The sequence below is a fragment of the Melospiza georgiana genome, chromosome 6 (assembly GCF_028018845.1).
Source record: "Melospiza georgiana isolate bMelGeo1 chromosome 6, bMelGeo1.pri, whole genome shotgun sequence".
In the NCBI taxonomy this organism is placed as follows: Eukaryota; Metazoa; Chordata; class Aves; order Passeriformes; family Passerellidae; genus Melospiza; species Melospiza georgiana.
This window is the reverse complement of record NC_080435.1, coordinates 60,891,671-60,914,633: the sequence shown is the minus strand read 5'-3', so window position 1 is coordinate 60,914,633 and position 22,963 is coordinate 60,891,671. Positions and strand designations below refer to the sequence as shown.

The 22,963-nt window shown below is 42.1% G+C and overlaps 1 protein-coding gene across 1 annotated transcript; it reads right to left on the bottom strand.

Moving 5' to 3' along the window:
- Positions 1 to 354: 354 nt before the first annotated feature.
- Positions 355 to 18,727, bottom strand: DLGAP5 (DLG associated protein 5). Its single transcript, XM_058026890.1, has 19 exons — positions 18,668 to 18,727; positions 15,986 to 16,235; positions 14,666 to 14,874; positions 14,151 to 14,243; positions 13,687 to 13,771; positions 11,901 to 11,996; positions 11,110 to 11,183; positions 9,183 to 9,475; positions 8,637 to 8,755; positions 8,437 to 8,557; positions 7,932 to 8,017; positions 7,252 to 7,412; positions 6,432 to 6,524; positions 4,843 to 5,047; positions 3,226 to 3,436; positions 2,813 to 2,870; positions 1,541 to 1,694; positions 1,137 to 1,186; positions 355 to 477 (listed from the first exon to the last, which is right to left on the bottom strand). Exons 2-19 carry the CDS (start codon positions 16,224 to 16,226, stop codon positions 355 to 357), a joined length of 2,472 nt encoding a protein of 823 aa, XP_057882873.1. The 5' UTR covers positions 16,227 to 16,235; positions 18,668 to 18,727.
- Between the last annotated feature and the right edge of the window lie 4,236 nt (positions 18,728 to 22,963).

Below are 22,963 nucleotides of genomic sequence, written 5' to 3'. Positions count from 1 at the left end.
GCACCTTGTAATAACAACGAGCAATGAGGTCATACCAGGGTAGAAAAGCTCAAAGGTAACAGTTTTACAACCTGGAGGAGACAGGAGATACATTAAATGATACCAACATAAAAATGCTTCAGGTTGCAGTGAGAATTTACAGCAGGGATCACCAGAACACAGCCCACTACTGATGCACAGCAGAGCTTGGTGCAACCACAGCTGCACCATCAAATGACACAAACCCTTTAGCAGATCCACTACCATGGCCACTCTTCCTCTCTCAGCACATTCCAGGGTAGCAGATTGTGTTCCAGACACCCTCTGTGGGCTTCCTCTTCATAGAATTTACATATTTTGCATAAAAGTCACTTTTCATTGATCCCCAGAGGGACCAATGGGAGAAAACACGATGAGGTCACTGAATACTTCAGCTGCTGCAAACTTCTGGGCTTTGGTCTTGACTGGAGTGAAGGGGAGCTGAGCATCCAGCACTGGCTGTGGGAGGAGCAGAGTGGAGTCAGGGCTGGAGGAACACTTAAACCACAGAGCACTAAAGGACTCTGATTTTCCCCAAAAGCAGTTTTACAAGCTTATTTCCCAGGCATAAAATAAAAAGTGATTACACATGGTCTGTGCTGAAGAAAAACACTCCTTACTCAAGTCAGTAATCTGTATTTTAAAGAGGATTTTTCACAAGAAAACCTACACCCTAATTCTATTAATTGCATTAAATGTGAAAGCTTTTGCACATCTGCTTTTCCCTGCTGAATGTTACTTCCAGCTCTAAATGCTGAGGTGATTAAAAAAGATTTGGGGTAGACTTAAAAAATTCCAGGAAGAAAAAAAAGGCTGTTAATGAATATCTACAAGGAAATTTGTAAGAAACACAAAGGCTCAATCTGACAAAAATCAGACATGGTCCTGCTACAAATGTCTTGATTCATCCTACACTCTTTATGTGCAGTAAGGAACACCAGTGTGAGCCCAGCAAGGAGACAGCTGGAATGTGGTTTGTATTTAAAGTTACAGCAATTGGCTTGATAACATCTTTAAGAGTTTAATTTTCTCTGTGCAGCAACTGAGTCTGCAGCAAAGGTGAACAGTCCTGCAACATGCAGCTTGCCTTAGTCAAATAAACTTGAAGGTCAACTTACCATATCAAAAGGATTTCTGTCAATGAGTGTCAAATCACTACATGAAACATCTGAAAAATAAGTATATAATTAAAAAAAAAAAAAAAGTTAGTCTGATGCTGCCAAAGCTGAAAACACAGTATTGCTTTCTGTATTTATTAAAAGAAGAAATCCAAACTCTAAAATGTATTTATTTCTTTATATTGGCTTTCTCTTTCACATATCCCTCAGAAACTGTACAGAGAAATCCAGGGGCACTGTTTGCTCATGTGCAACTTGTGTTTAAGTCACATCAGCTAAGGGAGCTTTTTCTAACAGCACCCACAAATCAATCTGATTTCAAAGAGTAACATTCAGATTATTATAAATGTTTAGGATAACAGAAGGCCCCAGCAATGGCACCCCTGCAGCTCTGAGAGAAGCACCTGGCTGATGGATCTGTGGCTGTCCAGGCTGAGCAGGGTTTGTCTCCTTCTCTGGGCTGCACATGGTGATGTCCTGGCCCTGCTCTGCAGCAGACAGCTCCATCTCTTCCATGCCATCCACTGCTTTTGATTCACTGCTACAATCTCCCAGGACCTGAAAAACAGGGATTTTCTCTGTTCCCAGCCATGTCCTTGTTATGTCAGACCAAGTCCACACATCTCTCTCACAGATTTTATGGGCAGTTCAGGAAAGATTTAACTCCAGCACTGAGCAAGGCACAGGCAGGCCCAGGCTCAGGGTGAAGGCTATGACTCAAATCCCAAAAACCCTTTAAAGCCTAAAAATCCCTCTGACAGGATAAGGGAAGTTCTTCCACAGGAAAGAAGGTTTTGAACTTCAAGTGTTATCTGGTGACTTTTCCTCCAGAAAAACCCATGAGCAGCACTGAAAGGTTTCCCCAGAGAGGAAAATCACCAACACTCATTTTAATAGAGAAAGGATGTAGTAAAAGCCATAATAAAAAATTAGTAATCAGGATTAAAAAAAAAAAAATTATATGTAGGGGGATGGGAGGGGAAATGAGTGCTGCAGTCATGCACAGATCCAAGCAGTGACAAATAAAATTTAAAGACTCCATTTCCAATGAAAGTTACTAAAGGATGATTGACTCCAAAGCACCAACTTTCCCTGGTAGCACAGCATCACCTGAATTAGAGACCACATTCCTGCTCTTTTAAGGCTACTCAAACACAAACAATGTCACCAAGGCTTCAGACATTTCAGGATATGAATTTCTGACACTTGGATTAGCTCTTTTAACTAATTAAGGAGATTAAGAGCCCAATGCTCTGCTGTGGAGGATGCTCTGAGTGCTGTTGCTTTTAGTCAGGGTCCATAAATCCATTTAATGCATTATTATATTACATTATTATTGTACTACTTATATTACATAATGCATTATTACACTTTAAATGCATTTTAAAAATCCCCACCAGAAAGCAGGAGGTGGTAAACATTGCTTGTCCAAGTGACAAGTGTCCCCCTGGAGCAGCCAGGACCTCCAAACACAGCTCTGAAGAGCAAGACAAGGTCCCCAAACTGCAGCAGTCCCCAGCTTTGCCCACCCAGAGGTAAAAAGCACTGCCCTGAGGAATACACAAGATTTCTAAGTGAGGATTTGATCAGAAATCCAAGGGGTAATCAAAAGAATTTTTCCTTTGCTAGTAAAACCAGAGTATTTAAAGCACATCCATGAACAATGCATGACTTACCTTATTTCCCTCTGCTGTGCCAGCAGCCAGACACGTTTCTTCTGCAGCCACAGAAATGCTGGAAGGGAAACCAAAACATTTTCATCCTTCTCAATCATCTTCATCAATCACCTTCTGACTTGTCCAACTAATGTTACAATTTGTTCTGCAGTTTTGCTGCCTTGGTTGGCACTGCTGAGCTACATCAAACTCAAATTTCCTGGGCAAACAAACTTCTACCCCAGCAGCAAAATTACATTTGGGCAAAGCTCTTTAATATTTGCTTAAGGGAAGGAAAAGTCACAAGCACTTTGCAAACTTTATCACTGCCAAATGGAAAGGTAACATTTGATGGGTTTTAACATCATGTCTTTCAGTTCCAGCTCTAAAATGATTTGTACAAGGTTAATTAAAAGCTGCTTTAACATTCCTACCTTTGTTCAAGACTTTCAGGGAGTTTATGCAGGGGGGGAGTTTGTTCAGTGGGGAGTTGGTCCATTTTCAGACTCTGGGCTGGGTGGAGGTTGAGGGCTGATGGGGTTTGTTTTGCAGGTGCATCCTCAGGCTTACAGAGAGGAGAAGAAAGCAGAGATCTGATGGATGATCTTTGATTTGCCCGTTTCCCAGGGGTCCTTGGAAGCAAACCTGGAAAATGTATAAATATTTCATACATATTTCATTCCTACAGCAGTTTCCAAAAACTGAAATGAACTGATCACATTACAATTCTAACCAGAGACACAATTGTTTTTTGCTTGCTGAATCATCTTATACAAATATTAGATGGAAATCTTACATACACTTGCAAAGAGAAATGGAAATTATTAACTTCCATCTCTCAAATCAGGCCATTTTAATAGAGTTTAAAAGACACAGATTCAGAACTGATGCTTAGAACAGAGTCTCTGTTGGAGTTGGCTTAAATCCAGTGTTGCTCAAAGCTTTTCAGAAGTTCCCCCCTACTTAAAAAAGGGCACATGAAAAAAATTGTTAGTTTTGTCATGAGAAGAGAGATCTGCACCCAAAAAAGGGAATTTAAAATCAAATTATGTACTAGAAATGTGAGAGAAACAGAAGTACTGGAAATACTGGCTGCATATAGGTGTCAATAAGATATAATGCTGGAAATGAAGTTATATTTTGAGCACCTGTTAAAAAACCTGAACTATTAAACAGCTTTTACAGCAAACTGGATTATGTTACAATCTTGTTAACCATGAGCACAGATTATGAGTGGACTTTATTTGCAGCTTTGAAGACAGCACAGCAAGAGGTTTAATTAAAAAATAAAAATCCCAATTCCTGTCCTGCAATTAGAGCATGTGAGCTGGCATTGACTTTGCTGAAGAGGTTCATCAGCTGAATCTGGGCATGCTCAGATTAGAATTTCATTATTAAATTTATGCTGGGAAAACATGAACCAGCTATTTCACCTCTGCCTAAGCAGGGATTTCATGCTGCCATAACCACTCAAATCAGCACATTCATGTACCCCAGTTCACTTTGGAGCCCTGATGTAATCAGGCACTGGGTGAAACAGTGTGTCCAGTCCTGGAGTTGCAGCCAGAACAAACAGCACAATTCCTCTCTATTACAGCGACCTGATGAGGTCTCCAGGGTGAGAGAAGGATGAGAATCTTGTTTCATGATCAGAAGGCTGGATTTATTGATATATGATCTATAATACATTATAACTATACTAAAAAGAATAAGGAGAGAAGTTGCAGAGGCTGCTAACCTAAGAATAGTATAGAAAAGAATCTAAAAACAAGAGAGTTCTCTGTCCCTGTGTTCCAGAGAGCTTGCCCTGTGATTGGCCCTTAATTGTACACATGGAACATGAACCAATCACAGGTGCATCCTATTGCATTCCACAGCAGCTGATAATCATTGTTTACATTCTCTTTCTGGGGCCTCAGCTTCCCAGAAGATGAACAAGTCCCAAAGAAAGGATTTCTATGAAAAAATGTCTGCGACACCTCTCCCCAGTGAAATGGATTCAACCCTCTGGTACTTTCAGATCACAAAAATCACAATTAATCTTCACCTACCTGAAAAGTTTTTCACAGGGCTTTCAATCCTGAAAAATCCTGCTTCAAAAACCACTTTTTCTGTCTCTGGCAGCTTCTCAGCATCTCCCCCCAGCTTCATCCTGTCCCTCATGGCTGCTTTGACAGAGGCCAGGCGGCTCCGGGCAGCAGCTCTGGCAGCAGCTTCCAGCTTGGCCTTGGGCACTGCACCTGGCACTGCCTTCTTCTGCAAGGACAGAAACCTGGCTCACACCTGCAATTCTGCACAGCAGCAACTGCACATGAGCCTCTGCACAGGGGCTGCTGCCACAGACACAGCAAGGAGCAAAAGGAGGCTCAGAGGGGACCTTGTGGCTCTGCACAGCTCCTGCCAGGAGGGCACAGCCAGGGGGATTCAGGCTCTGCTCCCAGGGACAGGAGCAGAGGAATTGGATGAATTTGTACCACAGGAGGTTTGGATTGGCTATCAGGAGAAGTATTTTCACTGGAAGGGTTGTCCAGCCCTGGCACAGCTGCCCAGAGAAGGGTGGAGTCCCCATCCCTGGAGGGGTTTAAAAGCCATGAGATGTGGCACTTGGGGACAGTGGTGGTGGCATTGCCAGTGCTGGGGGAATGGTTAAATTTGGTGACTTTTCCAACCTCAACAATTCTACAATTTTATGCATCAAGGCCTCTGCCCATCCCCAGCACTTCTTGGGCTGCCATCCAGCTGACATCACAGAGTTACCTTAACAGCATCAATGATTTTTTTTTCAAATGAATCTGCAGTTCAAAAATCCTCAATGTAACTTTTTTCCTGATAAATTCAGTAAGATTTTGGAAGCACTGGGATGCAGGGACTCCTAGTGGCAGGGACACAGTGTAACCACAGGACAGACTCCAGGCAGTCAGGGAAGCCTCTCTTGGCATTCAGTTTTCCAAGGGAAGTTTTGTTTTGTACCACCTGAAGAGTTCTGGCATTTATGGGCAGCTCCCACAGACCACATTCCCTCTGTTTTCCCATGCCTGGCATTTCTTATCCATCTTCACCTCAATTTTATAATTAGTTAAGCAGTCTCAAGGAACTTAAGAGTTTAGGCAATGCAAATACAATTTATATTCAGAAGCAATTCTATATTTCAAACCAAAGAGGAGATAAACCAACTCACATTACAGCTTATTTTGCAATCAGCACTAACTTATTTTGGAGAGTGTCAGATCCATTTGTACTTAGAGAAGCAGCAGTTTAAAGCCACCCATGGTGCTGGCTTAATGGGACACCATTACAATGGAGCACTCCCTGCTCCAAACTGGCACTCACTCCCAAATTCCTGGGTGGTTTACTTCCCAGTTATGTCAGTGGCCCAGATAAATTGTTTTACATCTGAAGAGTAAGTTTACATCCTAAATTTAAGAGCTTTGTCTTACTAGCATAGAATCCAATGACTCCAAAAATACATTGTTAATTCTTAGTTCTAATCTTAGCAGCCAAAAGAGGCAACTGGGACTAAACCCAGCAAATAATACAAGAGAGGTGAGGGAGAAGGGAGAAAATCCCTGAGAGGAATTTCACTTAATATTCAATCTATCTAAAGAAGCCATGCAAGATGTGCTTTAGGGGCTATTCATACCTTGACAACTGCTTTGCTTGGGACATCAAGTGGCTGCCAGTCATTGCCTTGGAGCTTCATCAGATTATCAAATTTTTTATTCACATCTTCAATCTGTTGGTCACATTTAAGGAAAGCAAAAGAATACACTGTAAAATAACCTTTATTCAAACAAGCACAGTCTTCCATCCTGCAGGAAACAGCTCTCAAATACTTCTGAAGAAGCAGATCAAACTTTTATACTTTCTGCAAAGAAGTCAGAATCTGTGACTAGGACCAAAACCTGTGACTAGGACCACAACAAGTCCATCTCTGCATTTAATTTAATTACTTACAAACTCCTTTGTTGAGAGCTCTTTTGGTAATTCAGATTATATTTCATTGTGAAACTAAAGAAAGCATCAACAGAGGAAAAGAGATGAAGGTTTTCTACCACCTAAGCTGAGCCCTAAATAGAGTTATTGTAATTTCTGCATTATTCTCATACTGAAGAATGGGACCCCTACTTTTCAGGTGAGCTTCAGGAATTCTCCAAAAACTGGGAGGTAGACATTGTGACTGTATCCTCACTCCAAAACAGAATAAAATTTGGCCCAACATAATTATTCCAGAGACAGACAAGGCACACAGCCCAAAAACAACACAGAACTGGTAAATGAATTATAACTCATAGTATCCCAACTGGAACAATTCACTGTCACCAAGTGTTAAAATAAAAACCTGCATTTTTTACATTAAAGATAAAAAATACAACCTGAATATTAAAAAAAAAAAATCAATACTTGGTTCATAAATAACTCCCATCCATTTTATCCTACTAAGTTAACATGCAAGTACATACCTGAAAATTAACCATATCCCAAAATCCATCCAGGTCTGTACATGTTGTTTCTTTTTCACCTCGTTTAAATTCACAATTATCAACCAGTCCTTCAAACTGTTTGAACCTTTCTCCTATGAGCAGCCTTGTCTGACCAACTGTGGAGCGAATCAGGTCTTTAGCTGGCAGCAAGAAGAAGAAAAACACAGGATATCTTGGATAAATAAGTGTTTGAGGAGCCTGGAATTTGTTGTCCCACCTATTGCAAACCTGCAATTCAATTCAGATGGAGCTTTCCTGCCCAATTAAATGCTCTGAAGTTGCTTCTTACAAAAAAAAAAAAAAAAAAAATTCTCTCTCAAGTGTTAAAGATAAGCATTGCTGGAGTCATCTGTATTTTCCCAGATAAGGGCACATATTCCACATTAAAAACTAATCTTATTTTTAAAAACCAGCTTGGTTAAAGTTCCTACATTTAAATACTGACTGGCAATAGAACAACTATTTTGATGTGCACTTTGTTCACTTTATCAATCACCATCACTGCAAGTGCTACGCAAATTTTAGGAATAGGAGATTTTGTATCTTGAGGCAGATCCAACTCTAAACTTTCTCTAGCACAGCTTTGCAGATTATTTTTTGCTATTTTGCAAACAGCACATACATGTCCTTCTCTCTGTCCCATTGCAGCTCACTCTTACCATCCTCTGGGATGTCCAGCTCAAGGTTTCCTTCCCACTGCAGGCACTGGGACAGCAGCCTCTCTGTCTCAGCCCGAAGAATGTTTCTGAAAATACAAGGATAGAGAAAAAACAAGGATTTGGAGAATTTTCTGACTTGTGGTGCCTGTTAATGATAATATCCTTTTGCTCTCAGAGAACCCACAGCCTCTGAGCTGAAGATTGGATTGTTTTATTTTGCTGAGTGGCCGAGGTGCAATTTTTTTTCTACTGCTTTGATCCATAGGACAAGGTGTTAGTCTCCAGAATTTTACTTTCCTTGCACTTAGGTGCAAGGCAAACAGGTACAAAAGGTACCTTTTGTACCTTAAGGTATAAAAAAGAATGCAGGAATATCTGCCTACTCAGGTAAGAGCTGACAGACACCAACCAGCATTAAATTAAGCTGATCTTCAGAAGAAGTCTCATTTTTCTTATTAAGAATTTTCAAATGGACATCAGGAAAATGAAACAAGTGAAGCCAAACCTGAAATAGGGCACATCATGCTCCTGCTCTTTTGTATCATCTGACTTCACTGAAAGTGCTGTTGAGACAGGAGTTGTGCTGTTTGATCTCTGAGTGGAAGTTCTCTCATCTGATTCACCTGCTGAAAAGTATGAAAAGAATTTGTTCACAATCTGGTGATAATTAAAAGCATCAGCATAAACTAAATGTGAACTTCCTACCTCCTCCTTCCAAACTTGTGCTCATTTGCTGTTCTTGAATGTCTTTAACAGAAGGTGAAGGCTGACTTTTTAAATTAGACTTTTGTGCTTTAGTTTCACTGGAGTTTTCAAATATTTTGCTGGAAACAAACAAAAGTACATTTAGTTAAGACACAGTGAGAAAGTGACATCAAATATGGGTGAATTTCACAGAAATGCAGAGTTAAGAAGGCAAACCTCCACAGAACACTAAATAAATAAATAAATCAGTGCAGATGGATACAGGGCAGAGTCTCTGACAGCTGCTACTCAAGCATGGACAGAATAATGGATTATATCCCTATCTGTTATATTATATGGATTATATCCATATCCATTATTATATCCATATAAATTCACCCATTTCTGCTGTTGTGTTAAGTCCATATTTAAACAATGATAGAAGCCATAAAGATCAGGTGTTACAACACCACAACACTTTGTTAAAGAGTGAATCTTTTTATGATTTTTGGTATCCCCACAGAGGTTCACTTGCATTTTAGGCCCTATTAGAAGGAAGACTCTTACAATGGAGATTTTGAAAAATTCCAGACAGCGCTGGGTGTCAAAAAAGCATTTGCCCTTGAAGGAGACATGGGTGTCACAGTGTAGGTTGCCAATCCACTCAGAGGCTGAAACACAAAGTTTTGAGGAGCAAAGGAGCGTGTTCTGGGTCTCCTTGGAGAAAAATTGGTGTTTTCCACTGAGGTTTGTTCTTGCTGAAGTTCTACTGGCATTGAGTGCTTGGAATCAGCAGCAGAACTTTTCAGTTCTGGTTCCACTCCAGCATTTGTCTCCACTTCATGTTCAGAAGAAATTATCTGTAACAGCATAGATAGACAAATCATCAAATCATGTGTTTGCAATAGGCATGGGCTGAATTATAACAGGAGTGTCTGACAGCCACCAGGAAGGGAACAGCTTAAGGTAAATCAGCTCCTAAACCAGCACACCTGGACACAAGTGATGAGTTACCAACAAGTCCAACCATTTTCTGACACCTGCAAATAATTCTAGAGACAGAAGTAACACTTCACTACAAAGAATGCAACAATCCACTCCAGGGGCTAAAGCAGAACACCTTACCAACCAAAACAATAATTAAAATTGACAAATGCTTGCTCCCTCTGCTAGAAATAAAAGCTTTAAGGTGATAAAACCCTCAAGAGCAGAATTACTGGCTCCAAATCCAACTGGCACTGTTGAATAACCATAGTTTATGCACATACTCCAATCCAAAGACTGAAAAACAAACTGGAATAGGCTGATAGCTGAGGAATGCAACCCAAGTGCAGTTAGCACCACAGAATGTCTTTAAAAGAGGAGAAAAAAATTAAACAATAATTCACATTCTTATGAGCTGAGTGACCAGATAGTCACACAGAACACATTTCTGAGCTACCCAACTGAGGTTGTTAGCTCAAGCCAGCCAGAAAAACTTTGGGTGTTTCTCAAGAAAATATGCATCTTCAACCCACTGAAAGTCTTGTTGTAGTTCAGTCACCTCTGCTAGGAATGTAAACCTTGAATTTTGCTTTTAGCCAACATTTCCAATGAGCTGCCTGTGGTTAGCAACTGGCAGGGACTCTGCCTGTGGAGAGGTGCTTGTCCAAGGCAGAGAAAAGTGCTCTCACCTCCTGTTTGGGTGTGGTTGCACAATCTCAAACACTCTAGAGCACAGCTCAGTTACAGGAACAAGGTGGAGATGGGAGGTGTGAGAGGGAAGAGTGGAGCAAAAGAAGGAAAAAATCAGGGATAGCTGTTGCACAGAAATGCATAAAAAATTCTGGAAGTGATGACACCAGGATCCACAATGATTGCCTTGAGCTGTAAATCATGCAGAGAATAGTGCTCTCCTTTGCAGAGAACAGCATTTCCAGCCTTATTTTTTGGTGGTTCAAAACATAAAATTTAGGTTTTTATTAAAACCCTAAAATTTTAAATGTGTTTATTTCTCAGCTTCTAGAGTCTCATACTGTTACCTGAGCAGGAAAAGGATCCATTCAGAATACACTTCAAAAATTTACAGCTGCTTGATCAAACCAGCAAAGCAATTTTATTTTTTTGACTAGTTAAAACATCAGATATGTCATGCAAGAACTTCTTGTCTATTTTAAATCATTGTCCAGATCCTGATTAGTAATCAGATCATTCATCAGCCACGTCCATATCCATGGTGGGGTTCTTGGGGTTGTCCTGTGAGGGGCCAGGAGTTGGATTGGGATGATCCTTGTGGGTCTCTTGTAAGTCACAGCATTCTGTGATTCTACATGAGCACTAAATTTGATCTTAATTTTTAAAATATGGCAGTATAAATACATACAAGTCCTTCCCAAATTCGAGCTTATTACTGAAATTACTGCTTTTATGTTTGAGCACTTCAGCTACAATGACACAGTTATTGGCTCTTAAATGAGTTTTACTGCTTTTCCATTTCAACTATTACATGACCTACCTTTATGGGTTCAGGTTTTACTGCTTTCTTCTGCTTTCCTGTTGTGTTTGCTGCCTTTCTCTGTGACTGGTTACCTACAAAAAGAGACACTCCCAGAGGTCAAAAAGGCAGCTGATTCATGTAATCTTTCACCAAAACACTGCCATAAAAATCCAGTTGCTAAAGATAGGGATAGACTGCTTTATTTCTTGGGTGGGAGGTGGCTACAGGGAAGAAATAGCATTGCAAAAGTTCATTCAAAAGAAAACCTGGCCTAGGATTTAACAGTGTAGTAACAGATGTATCACAAAGAAAACAAACTCATTAAGCCATCAATCTTTACATCTTGCCACATAGTAAAAATAAAAGTCACCTTATTTCCTAAAAGGTTGGAGAGAGAGTGTCAAGCCAATTTGAGTTTAGATTTTTAATTTCAATATGGCTTAGGAATTCTGTTGGTGAACTGAATTCCAGTAAACAGACAGAGAGAAATTCCTCACCTGAAGAACAAAGGCTCTCATCTCTTCCAGAGATGCTCCTGCTCACACATTTAATAATTTTATGGCCATAAACAGCCAAAGTGCCAATCTGTACCAGTGCTGGCTTTGTTCTCTGAGTTTGTAATTACCATGTGGACATGGATGCTCCACACTGATGGGCTTTGTGGGAAGTGTTGGTTTCAACATGTTGATGTGGAGTTCAAGACAAGAGTGTGGGTGATGCAGCACTCAGGCCTTTTCTTAGATGATAATTTGGCAAGACTTAAATGCAGTCTAAGGTACAGCTGAGCTTCCCAGCTCTGCCTCACTTACCAGCAGCAGCAGTTGGTTTCAGCACCTGCCTGGCTGCAGCAGCAGCTGCTCTGGTGACTCTCACACTTGGGGCTGGCTGGGCTGCAGGCTGCAACACTGCAAGAGAGATTAACCCAGAGATTCCAAGTTTAATGAGGAGCTGCACTCAAGTAACAACAAAGTTTCCATTTTATAGCAATGAGGAATGCACCAGCAGTTATCAGTTGCATGGGTTTGTCAGGATGAGCAGGGTTGGGTCAGTTCAGGGCACAGCCAGGCCCTGGCATGCAGGCAAGGCACTGAGGGATCCTGACTGGAGGTGCTTTTCCTGCACAGCTCCATCTGTGTGTTTGATGCCATGCACAAACTCCTTCATCATAACATTAATAATTACTCCTTTATAACAACATTAATAAGGAATGCTCCCCACTGCTCCCTGCAAGCAGAGTCAAGGCCCTCCCTGTTTTACAGATGAAGTTTTTTAGATTAGTATCTTTGCCATGGTTATTGGCAGAGCTGGAAGCTAAAGCAAACCATTGGTGTAACAAAGTAATGCCCTGGCCATTATATGAAAGATTTCCAAGGTTAGAATTTAATGCAATCTAACAAAGTACTCTTAAGACTAATTTGCTCTGAAATATTTTATAAAACATGACAAGTTCATGCACTCTATCACCCATCATCATCATCATTTTCATCTTTGTACTTTAGCACTGTTTCTAACAGGCTTTTAAAATGACAGCACTTTCCTGCACAGACAAATTTCATGGGAGCTCTTTATTCCATTCCCTGCCTGTCTGAAATCCCCACTTGGTAACTGTTCATGCTATTCCTGTCTTTATTGTCAAGCTGTGATTCTAGAATGAAAAGTTGGGGGAAAAAAATCACTGGGTAAATAACTACAACATTGGATTTATCAAACATTCACTTCCCAAACATTTTTATATTGGTGTTTCAAAGAATCACAGAATGGTTTGGGTTGGAAGGGACCTTAAGGATCACCTCATTCCAACCTCCCTGCCATGGGCAGGGAAGTTTAAGTACATATAATGCATATCCTTGATTCAGTACAAAAGAAATAATCAATTTTAGAAAGAAATAATCAATTTTAGAAAGAAATAATAAATGGATGACCATTTTGCAAGAATTAAACATTTTAATTTTTGTATCAAATACTAATAATACATCTTTTCAGTATTCACCAAGGGCACTACTGAAATTAAAGGTCTGCAGCTTGCTGACTTGATTAGATTAATGATGTGAAAGTCATTTCACTCTGAATTACTGAATATCTTGCATTAACATCAACATTCCACATGACTTGGTTGTATCCACTTAAGGATCTCACTGAGCTATGAAGAAAAGTTTCTGATCCAAGGCATTCAAATCTCTTAAAGGTGGCACAGGTTGTTTATTTTTAACTGCTGTTTTCTTAAGAAATACCTGTAATTGTGGCACAGAATGAGACACTACCTGTGATATTCTTCCTGAGGCAAACCTCTGTCAGCTCCAGGAGCTGAGACATCTGGCAGTTGTGCAATTTGCCTACTGACCTGTTTCTTTTCCCTCTCCCAGGGGCAATAATCAGTAACCAGGACTGTCAGGACCCTGCATTCCATTTTCCCAGCCTATGGAGGCAACAGGCTCCTGTGAGCCCTGGAGCCACACACTTGATAATTCACCAGCTGCTGCCCTTGGTAGAAATGGCCATCTTAAAACCTCCTCCTTCCTTCCTACACCCAAAAATGTGCTGTGGGTCTTTCTCCCCAAAAATACCCAACTTTCAGGTTCAGCTGTATTTCCATACCTTTCTCCTTTTCAGCCACTTTGGCTGCACTCATCTGTTTATGTCCTGCCTGTGTAGAGTGTACACTCTGCCCATGGGCATTGACCTAGGAGAAAAAAACCAAGTTTTTTGTGAAGTATCAGATTTCCAGAAAATCAGCAGCCCAATTTCTTTCCTCATCTATCTACCCTAGATTACAGTAAAGAAAAAAGTAAAATAATTTGGCACAGGAGGTTTTAAAAAGTAGAGAGACATTAAGAATAACTTAAAATAGATTGTTTAGGGATATGTTATTGTGCATTATCTAACTAGTTAATGCACTGTCAGAAAAAGATTTAAGAAACAGTTTAAATATCCTGAAAAACCTGTGCTCTTTTCTTCTTGTACTGATCTAATCAAACTTGTAAAGATACTACCCTGAGTCTGAAATTTCATCCCTTTCTCTAAATTTATTCACTGGAGTTATAGATACATAAAAAACAAACCGTAGAGGACTTAGGTGCAGTTGGTATCATGGTTTTCCCTTCTTGGAGCTTGGCTTTTGACCGAGTAATCCTTCCAGAGAAAGCAGGAGCTGCCTGAAAACATCCCCAAGGAAATGAGAGTTTATTAACTCCTTTTTCCCTTTGTCACTGAGACTGAGCAAGAAGCATAAATGTGAAAAACAACATGTCTGTGCAAAATGCATCAAGTGTGAAAGCTTTGACTAAATATGAACAAGTTACTGGTTCTAAAATAACACAGCTCTTTCATCTGTGGATGAATCATTCCAATTTTTGAACTGAACATAATCACAAATACAAAAATCCACATATCATTAGTACTATTTCCAGCTTTGTTTAGAAAAGAGAACGAGCCAAATTACTCCCTGATCATAACATTAATAAAGCCTTTGCAAAATAAGCAGTTTATTTGAAACAACACACACATCTTGTACAAAAACACCAATTTAAACGGCATACACAGAAGCAATTAATTGAGATATGAAATATTTTCTCACTGTTACCTTCTCTCTTGGCTTTGCCACTGCAGGTTCCTCAGCAGCAAGGAACCCAGGTGCAGCTGGTCTGTAGAGGCCAACCTTGAACACCCCTTTCTTGGCTCTCTCCCTCTGCTCCTGCAGTTTGCGAAGCTCCTTCTCCTCCTTGTAGCGCTGCAGCATCTCCCTGCGCTCGTTCATCCTCCTGGAGCCTGCACTGGGGGCTGCCCCTGCAGCACACATGCAGGAAAGATGGGTTAGGAAAACATGAAGATGGTTTTGGAGCCAACAAGAAGTCAGAAATTTCCAATAAACTTTGCCAAGGTAGAAGAGGAACTGACTGGAATCTCTGACGAGTTTTAACCCTTCCCACTAAAAGGGAATTCAATGGTAAATTTCAGCTTACAAATAGAATTCCCAAATATCCACCTGAGGATTACTAGAAACTCACTCCCATTTCACAGGCTTGCAAGGTTACTGGTATGAAAATTAACACCTCATCTTCTTATTTGGTTTATTTGTACCAGTTTCTCTATTCAAACACTTGCAATGTCATTGAAAACTCAGCTTTAGATACCAATAAATGAGAATAAATGAGGCAGAAGTTACATGAAAGAATAAAACCTTAAGATGTTGCCAAATTTGAATTATGTCTACCTGAAAAATTAATATCCACTTAAAGTTGAAATTTATTAAAGATAATCAAGACAAACTTATTAAATTTCCTATTTGATAATATTACATACAGACTGAACTCCTGTTACTATCCTCCAATAACTTGTTAACATTTTGAAATATTAACTTAATTTCTTAGACCACAAGCATCCAGGAGAGCCAGGGGGCAGAATTCAGCATATATGCAGGCTCTGTTTTCTGGGAGGAAAAGAAGTTGTCCAAAACTAGCTATTTTCAAAATGCAATCATATGATGCATTTATCCATTAATAATTTTATATATAATATAAAATTGCCCATTTCTAAGCACACTTTAATTACATAACAGATGTGTATTAGATGGTATTTTAGACTGGAGTTTTTCACATCTTAAAGGACAAAGCAATCATAAATGCACTTCTATTGAATATTAATAACAAAATGCATTCTTCCTTTAGCTGCTGCAGACAAACCAGAGCAAAGCTTCATTCACATCACAAAGGTACAGCCATATTAAGATTTTATTGTCTTGATTTTAACACTTGGAAAGGCTGATAGGGTTTTAAAATCTTCAACTTTTTTGTCAAATTGAAATGTTGACTGTTATTAGGTTTCTGTGATAACGCTACTAAACCTACTTACAATTTTTAACACTTAAAAAACAATCTTATAGCAATTCTTTACTTACTCTGTTTCCCATTGCTGTTCTCCTGAGAGCACAAGTCCCTGGTTTCCTTGAGCTCAGAAATTGCCCTGTCCTTGGGGAGCTGAACACTGACATCTGCCAGCCCCAGCTGCCGGCCCTTTTCGAAGAGCTTGTGCCTGTTCTCCTTCTGGAGGATGGATTTCCTGCGGGCAAGCTTGGTCCTGAGGGCTTCTGTACTCAAATCCTTCTTGTATCTACTGGCAAACTGGGAAGCTGCAGCCATCCTGATGACCTTACACAACAAGCAAAACACTGTCATGATTTGTTTTCCATTTTTGTTAATGTTATGAGCAAAGCCCTGAATTCTTTATTTCTGTACATGACCAGAAAAACTCAAATGACAATTTCAGCAATGACTCTTTCAGCAATTTCTCATGATTTTTGTTCATTCCAGGGACCAGTTTGGGTGTTGAGTGTCACCAAGTGTGGCACAGAATTAGGAGGGGACACTGCCCCCATGGCTGGGATTGGCTGGGCTGCTTTCTCCACAGCTGTTTTCCATATTAAGGAGATGAGCAAGTAAATGACAGAGCTGTAGGACAATACTTGGAAGCAACATTCCATTTAGATTAGACCTATCTGATAGCAAGGAATTTTGCCATCAGAACCAGGATGTTTCCAGGATGTAACTGCAATAAAGAGTGGTTATTTCAAGCAGAATTTTTCCCATCTTTTTTAACTTGAGGAAGCCTTAAGCCAATTGTCAGCTGGTTTGCACTTGCTGTGCTAACAGTACCTAAAGTGAGTCCAGGAGAGATGCAGAGGGTTTGGAATGACAGGACAAGGGGAATGGATGTAAACAGACCAAGGGCAGGGTTAGGTGGGATATTGGGAAGAAATTCTTCTTTGTGAGGGTGGTGAGGCCCTGGCACAGGGTGCCCAGAGATGCTGCTGTAGCTGCCCCATCCCTGGAAGTGTTCAAGGCCAGGCTGGATGGGGTTTGCAGTACCTGGGATAGTGGGAGGTGTCCCTGCCCATGGCAGGGGATGGGAACAAGATGGGCTTTAATGTCCCTTCCTACCCAAACCTCTCTGGGATTCTGTTATCCCCTGCACCCCCACTGAAACCTGGCTTGTCAAGGGTTTTCCACCTCAGCCATGACACATCTCATCTCCCACCACTTACAGAACACAGCTTCACAGTGAGCAGTAAAGTAAGCTTTTACAGTCAGGGTGACAGAGCTACACTGTGTGCTGGTGTTCACAGGGGTCTGAGGGTGAGGGAAGAGATGAGGATCTGACTCCATCTTCCAGAAGGCTGATCTATTATTTTATGATATATATTATATTAAAACTATACTAAAAGAATAGAAGGCTGGCTAAGAATAGAATCTGAAATAATCATAACAAAGGCTTCTGTCTTGGACAGAGAGTCTGAGCCAGCTGACTGTGATTGGCCATTAATTAGAAACAACCACATGAGACCAATCCCAGATGCACCTGTTGCATTCCACAGCAGCAGATAATCAATGCTTACATTTTGTTTCTGAGGCCTTTCAGCTTCTCAGGAGGAAAAATCCTAAGGAAAGGATTTTCCATAAAGATGTCTGCAACAAAACTAAACACCCAACAGTTATTAATTCACTGGCAATTGAGTCATTTACTGAGGCTCTCCATTTCAGGACAGCATGCTCTGGAATCTCAGTGAACTGAAAAGCCTTGACAGTGGTTATACAGGATTTCTTAAAGTCCATCCCCTCCCCATCTGTGTGCCACCAAAAGCCAAAAACTCAACCAGCAGCCCAGCTGGAAAACCCAAATGTTAGAAGAAAAAAAGCAGCAAAATAGAAATAATGCAGAAATAAAGTAGATTTATTTATGGGAAAAGCAGTCAAGGAGAGAAGCTGAGCTGTTGGAAGAAGGAATTCAGCCCAAGCCTGTTCAGATGCCATCAGTGGCAGCTCCCTGGTCCCCACTCCATGGAAGTGTTCATGGAGGGGGAATCTTGCACAGCACCAACAGCACCTGCACAACCCCCTGGAATTGCTTAGAACAGAAACCAAAATTGCTTGGACAGAAACCAAAATCAGTGCATTGTGCTCCTTTTTTTTCAGGAGAGAAAAACCTTCAGTGGAAATTAAAGACTAAAGGGGAATAAAAAAAACTCAAATCAGGGGCTGGATGTCCTCCACACAATCCTGGAAGAGCTGCTCCACACCAGCACCACCTGAATTGTGAATATCTTGGGCTTCACCCTGCATTTGCATTCCACTTTTCAGAAACTGATTAAAAAGGCCAGTTAATGATGAGTGCAAAAAACCTCCACTGCAGTTCATAGGTCATATCTGCCCTGCTTTACATAGAAGTGATTAAGGGAGGTTAATTAATGAGCATCTCCAATAATCATATTTGAACTGATCCTGCTAGTAATCACAGAGTCACTCATGACAGAATTGTTAGTAATTCCATGTCATTACAGAAAGCCATAAAGAAAACAGTGGGAATACATCTCTACTATCTGTGTCCTAGAAGCAGCAGCCTTTTGAGCCCAGTGGATGACAAATATTCCTCAAAGCTGCAATTTAGTCTCTACACTCATCCTTTTTCAGGACAAAGCTCCTAAATTTACCCTTTAAGAACAGCAAGGTTACCAGTGATTTCTGGGGGCTCATTAAAAATGGATGTCATGCTCAATATCCCAAAGATGTGTTCAAAACAAAAATACCTGTCTGCTCTTCTTCCCAGGTTACTGTTCCTGTGGAGTATCTTGCCCAAACAGGAGCCTAGAAGATGAATTGGTATTGAAATTGACATAAACTCAAGTAAAGACTCTTAGCAAGAAAGGGACAGAGAGCTTACACAAAGGATGTGTGACTGGCTAACATATAGTACCAAAAATTAAAGGTGATCATTAATTTTGATAAATAGCAGCAGAGGAAAAGAGACAGTTTTGACCAATAAGAAGCACAAAACAGCAATGTGAGCATGAAAACATTTAGGGGCTCTTTTAGGCTGAATAGTGAGAAAACAGAGCAGGACATGAGCAAGAAAGGAACAGAGGGTTTGTGACTCCTTGTGACAAAGGACTGTGCACAGAATCCTTGTGACAAAGGATTTGTGACTGGCTAACGTACACTACCAAAACTTAAAACTGATAATTTATTTCCATAAATAACAACAAAGGAAAACAGACACTTTTGACCAACAATAAGAACCAAAGAGCAACCTGAACATGAAAACATTTTAGGCTGAACAAAGAGAAAACAGAGCAGGAAGAGCAGGTATTGCTATTTTTAAAGCAGTGTCCTGTGTTGACTATATGATGCTTTTATCCCCAATTGTCTCGTTCTGTTTTATGCTGAATAATAAGTTTTGCACTTTTAAGACGTGTTCCAGAGAGTGAAGGGGGGGAGAGAAATAGTGTGAAGTTTGTTTTCATACTCTGCACTCCTCCTCTGCATTCCTGCTGCTGACTGTGTTGTCGGCGGATGGACAGACAGCGGGACAGAGCTCTCTTTTGCTTTTGGTTACTTTAGCTAGCTGAAGCAAGAAAGTTCCCCAGACTGGAGTAGTTTTTTCCCTTTTCTTTAGACTTCTTGAAAGCTGCTCTGGACTGAACACGCAGGGGAGCACCGGCACCCACCGGGCCTGGCCTGCGACACTGCCAGCACTGAACAAACTGATCAAAGACTGAGTGAGCCCAGCTGCAACCCGGGCAGGGGGCTTTTCTCAGTTTGTCATCTCTTCTAGAGCAGCGAAGAGTTTTATTGTTTAATAAACTTTTTTTTCCCTACTTTTCTTCAAAAAAGTAGTTTCTCCCGGACCGGTTAAAAGCAGGGGCCGATTGAACCTGTTTTCCTACAAAAACTCCTTTAAAAATCCTCTCCCCAATTTGCTCTGAACCAAAACAAATACAAGCGGGTGGAGACTGAGTAAAACGTGAACTCAGCGGTTCCGAGCCGGGCCCCGGGGCCCAGCGCAGCCCCGGCCGTGCGGGGCCAGCCCAGGACCGTCCCCTCAGCCCCATCCGCGCCAGCGCCTCCGGCTGCTCCCACCGCAACTCAGCGAAGAAGCACCGCAGCCAGCCCAGCCCCACGGCGGGACCCTTACGGAGCACATTGCCGGGGAGTCACGGCCCCTCCGACCCCTCACAGCCCCTCCAGGCTCCCAAGCTCCGCCGCGGGATCCCCGGTCCCCCCGGGCCCGCCATTACCTGCGCCGGCCCCGCGCGCTGCACAGCCCCCTCCGCGCGCCGCCCCGCCTCGCTTTCAAATCTCACCCGCCAACGCTCATTGGCCAGCGCGGATGCCCGGCTCCCATTGGCTTCAGTGCGGCAGGTGATTGACAGCGCCGGAACCCCAGAGCGGGATGCTTATTGGTGGCCCCGTGGCCACTCTTCATTTCCATTGGCTGCTTTGGGATTTTCCCCGCCCATTTTTGCCGCTCATTGGCTGGAGGAGTGAGGGAGGTGAAGCCTCGGAGGGCGCGGGGGCGTGGCTTGCCCTTGGCGTCCCGCGGGGGCGCCAAGATGGCAGCGGGGGTCGCCTGTGGCTGAGGGACGTCTGTGATCGGGGCTCTGCAAAGCCCTCAGTGCCACCGGGACTCAGGGACAGTGATGAGCGCTCCCACCGCTCACAGAATCCCAGAACGGAGAGAGCTGGAAGGGACACAGTGGTTCATTTGGTCCCATCTCCCTGCTGCAGCAGGGACGTCCCAGAGCACAGCATTGTGCCCAGACAGCTCTGGAATGTCCCAGTGAGGGAGGCTCCACACCCTCTCTGGTCTCTGCTCAGGGCTCAGTCACTGCACAGGGAAGTTCTTCCTCACGTTCAAGTGGAATTTGTGGGCATCAGCTCCTGCTCGTTGCTCTGGTGCCATTGCTGGGCCCCTGGAGCAGAGCCTGCTCTGTCACTGAGCGCTTTATGCAGGCAGGGACAGACAGGGATCGGGTCCCTCTGGAGGGGTCCAGCCCTGCACCCTCAGCCTTTCCTGGGCAGGGAGATGCTCCAGTCCCGCTGTCGGCCTCTCCTGCACCCGCTGCAGGAGCTCCACGTCTCTCCTGTATGTGTCCACACCCGAACACCCGCATGGTGCCACCTCCTGAGGAGCCCAACCACGTCTGAAAGGACCATAAACACATAATTAAAGTGATTTTTATTAACAACCCTTTATTCCCTGCCCTACCCGCACCGCACCCACCCCGCGGTTCGCTGGGGTGAATTGCGTTTAACACAATTCTCAGCTACTGGAGAGTTCTGTGTTTGTTTTTAAGTTACAACTTGGGAGATGCAAAAGCTGACGGAGGAACCATCCGCTTGGTGGCACTGCAAAAATGGGGACGACGCTTGGAGAAAGGAAAAAAAAGTGTTTGGAAAGGAGAAACTGCTGAATAGCAGGAGTGTGGTCAGTGGCAGCAGCCTGAAAATGCGGGATCCCCTCTGGCGTTACACAAATATATCAGTAATTTTGTATATAAAGGCGATTTTAAGACAGCAATAAATGGATTAAGCACCACAGCAAGAACACAGAGCTGTTCCCCATGGCAAGGATCAGAGTGAGTGGCTCTGGGCATCCCAGATTGGAGCAGTCGGGGAAAAGTCACCCCATTTCTGCACAGACTGACAAAGGGCACAGCAAAGGTCACAAATATTGACCGTCCAGCCTAATCCTTCAGTCATTTATTTGCTAGAGATAATAAAAGACCAGCATGGAGGTTATTGAGTGCTGCCAAAGTGATGGTTTGAAAAAGATCCAATTAAACAGAACCACGGGAGCTCAGATCTGTGGGGTGCACAGAGTCCAATCCAATGCAGTCCTCAGGGTTTGCTGATTTTTTTTTTTTACTCCACTTTTTCTCCTATGGCAGTGGAATTTGAGGACATCAGCAATTCTGCCTTATGTCAGGATATAGTCCAGTGATGTGAGCCATGCTGAAACACAAGTTTTAAGGAGAAAGTAAGTTTAGGAGTGTCATAATTTCAAAATTGTTTTTTTTTTTTCTTACTGCATACCTGAATATGCTGAAACAAAACTTGTTTGCTCCTTGCAGCACCTGGACTGGCACCTTTGCTCATTCCCACTCTTGTGGGTTTCCATACAGAATTTGGGAAGCTTTGCTACAGCCTGGGCTTAATCTCAGGAGCTCAGGTAACAAGAGGAGTGATAACACAGCCCTGGAGCCTTGAGGAACCTGAGCACCTGCCCTGGGCTTGCTGTGCACCTCTGCAGGTGTCACCTGAGCCAGGTAGGTTACAGCCAGAGTGGGTTTCCTTAAAGTGCTGCACAGACACCTTCCACTGACAGTATTTAGGTCACCACAGGGGCCTCAGTGTGTTTGAATAATGCCAAGATTTTAAAAGTGTTGCAATATCACTCAAATTAGGTGTTTTCCAGCCAAATTCCGGATTGCTACTGATTTTTATTGTGCTAAGAGAAATAAACATATTACCATTTCATAGAAATGAACAAGGGATGTGAATTTCTAAACTCATTGTCCTGTGCACATATTGGCCATGCCTGAAAGGTTAAACTCCTTGTTCTCATACAGACCTGATGATTTTATGATAATATCCCACTTTAGCCATAGAGCTTTGAGAACCAATTTGAATTTCTTTATTTCTTGGCAATAGAACTGTCATTATCCCATACATTTGGTACTGAGGAGATCATTATGTGGCAATCTGCTAACTTTGTCTTTCTGCTCTTCATTCCTTCACATGGAATATTGCTCTTTGTGAAGGTGATTCTCCCCACCCTTGCACAAATCCAGTGCAATATGGAGTGTGGAGGGAAATTAATCTTCAAATTTAGACCTGAAATAATTACATTTTCTGATCATGTTTTGGTGAAAGTACAGGTAAATGGAGTTATCAAGCTGTGCCCTACAGCCACTTGCCTGCAGTCAAAGAAAATCTTGTGTAGGCAAAATAAGACACTGCAGAGGACACAGGTTGCCAAATTCAATTGATAACCTCACAATCAGGGATTGAACAGCAAATTCATGATGATGCACTGGCTGCTC

Coding starts and splice junctions, on each gene's coding strand:
- DLGAP5 (XM_058026890.1), bottom strand. CDS start 16,226: ATGGCTGCAGCTTCCCAGTTTGCCAGTAGATACAAGAAGGATTTGAGT. Junction 3,437..4,842: donor CCCTGTGAAAAACTTTTCAG/GTAGGTGAAGAT, acceptor TACATTTTCCAG/GTTTGCTTCCAAGGACCCCT. Junction 1,187..1,540: donor GCCACAGATCCATCAGCCAG/GTGCTTCTCTCA, acceptor CTTATTTTTCAG/ATGTTTCATGTAGTGATTTG.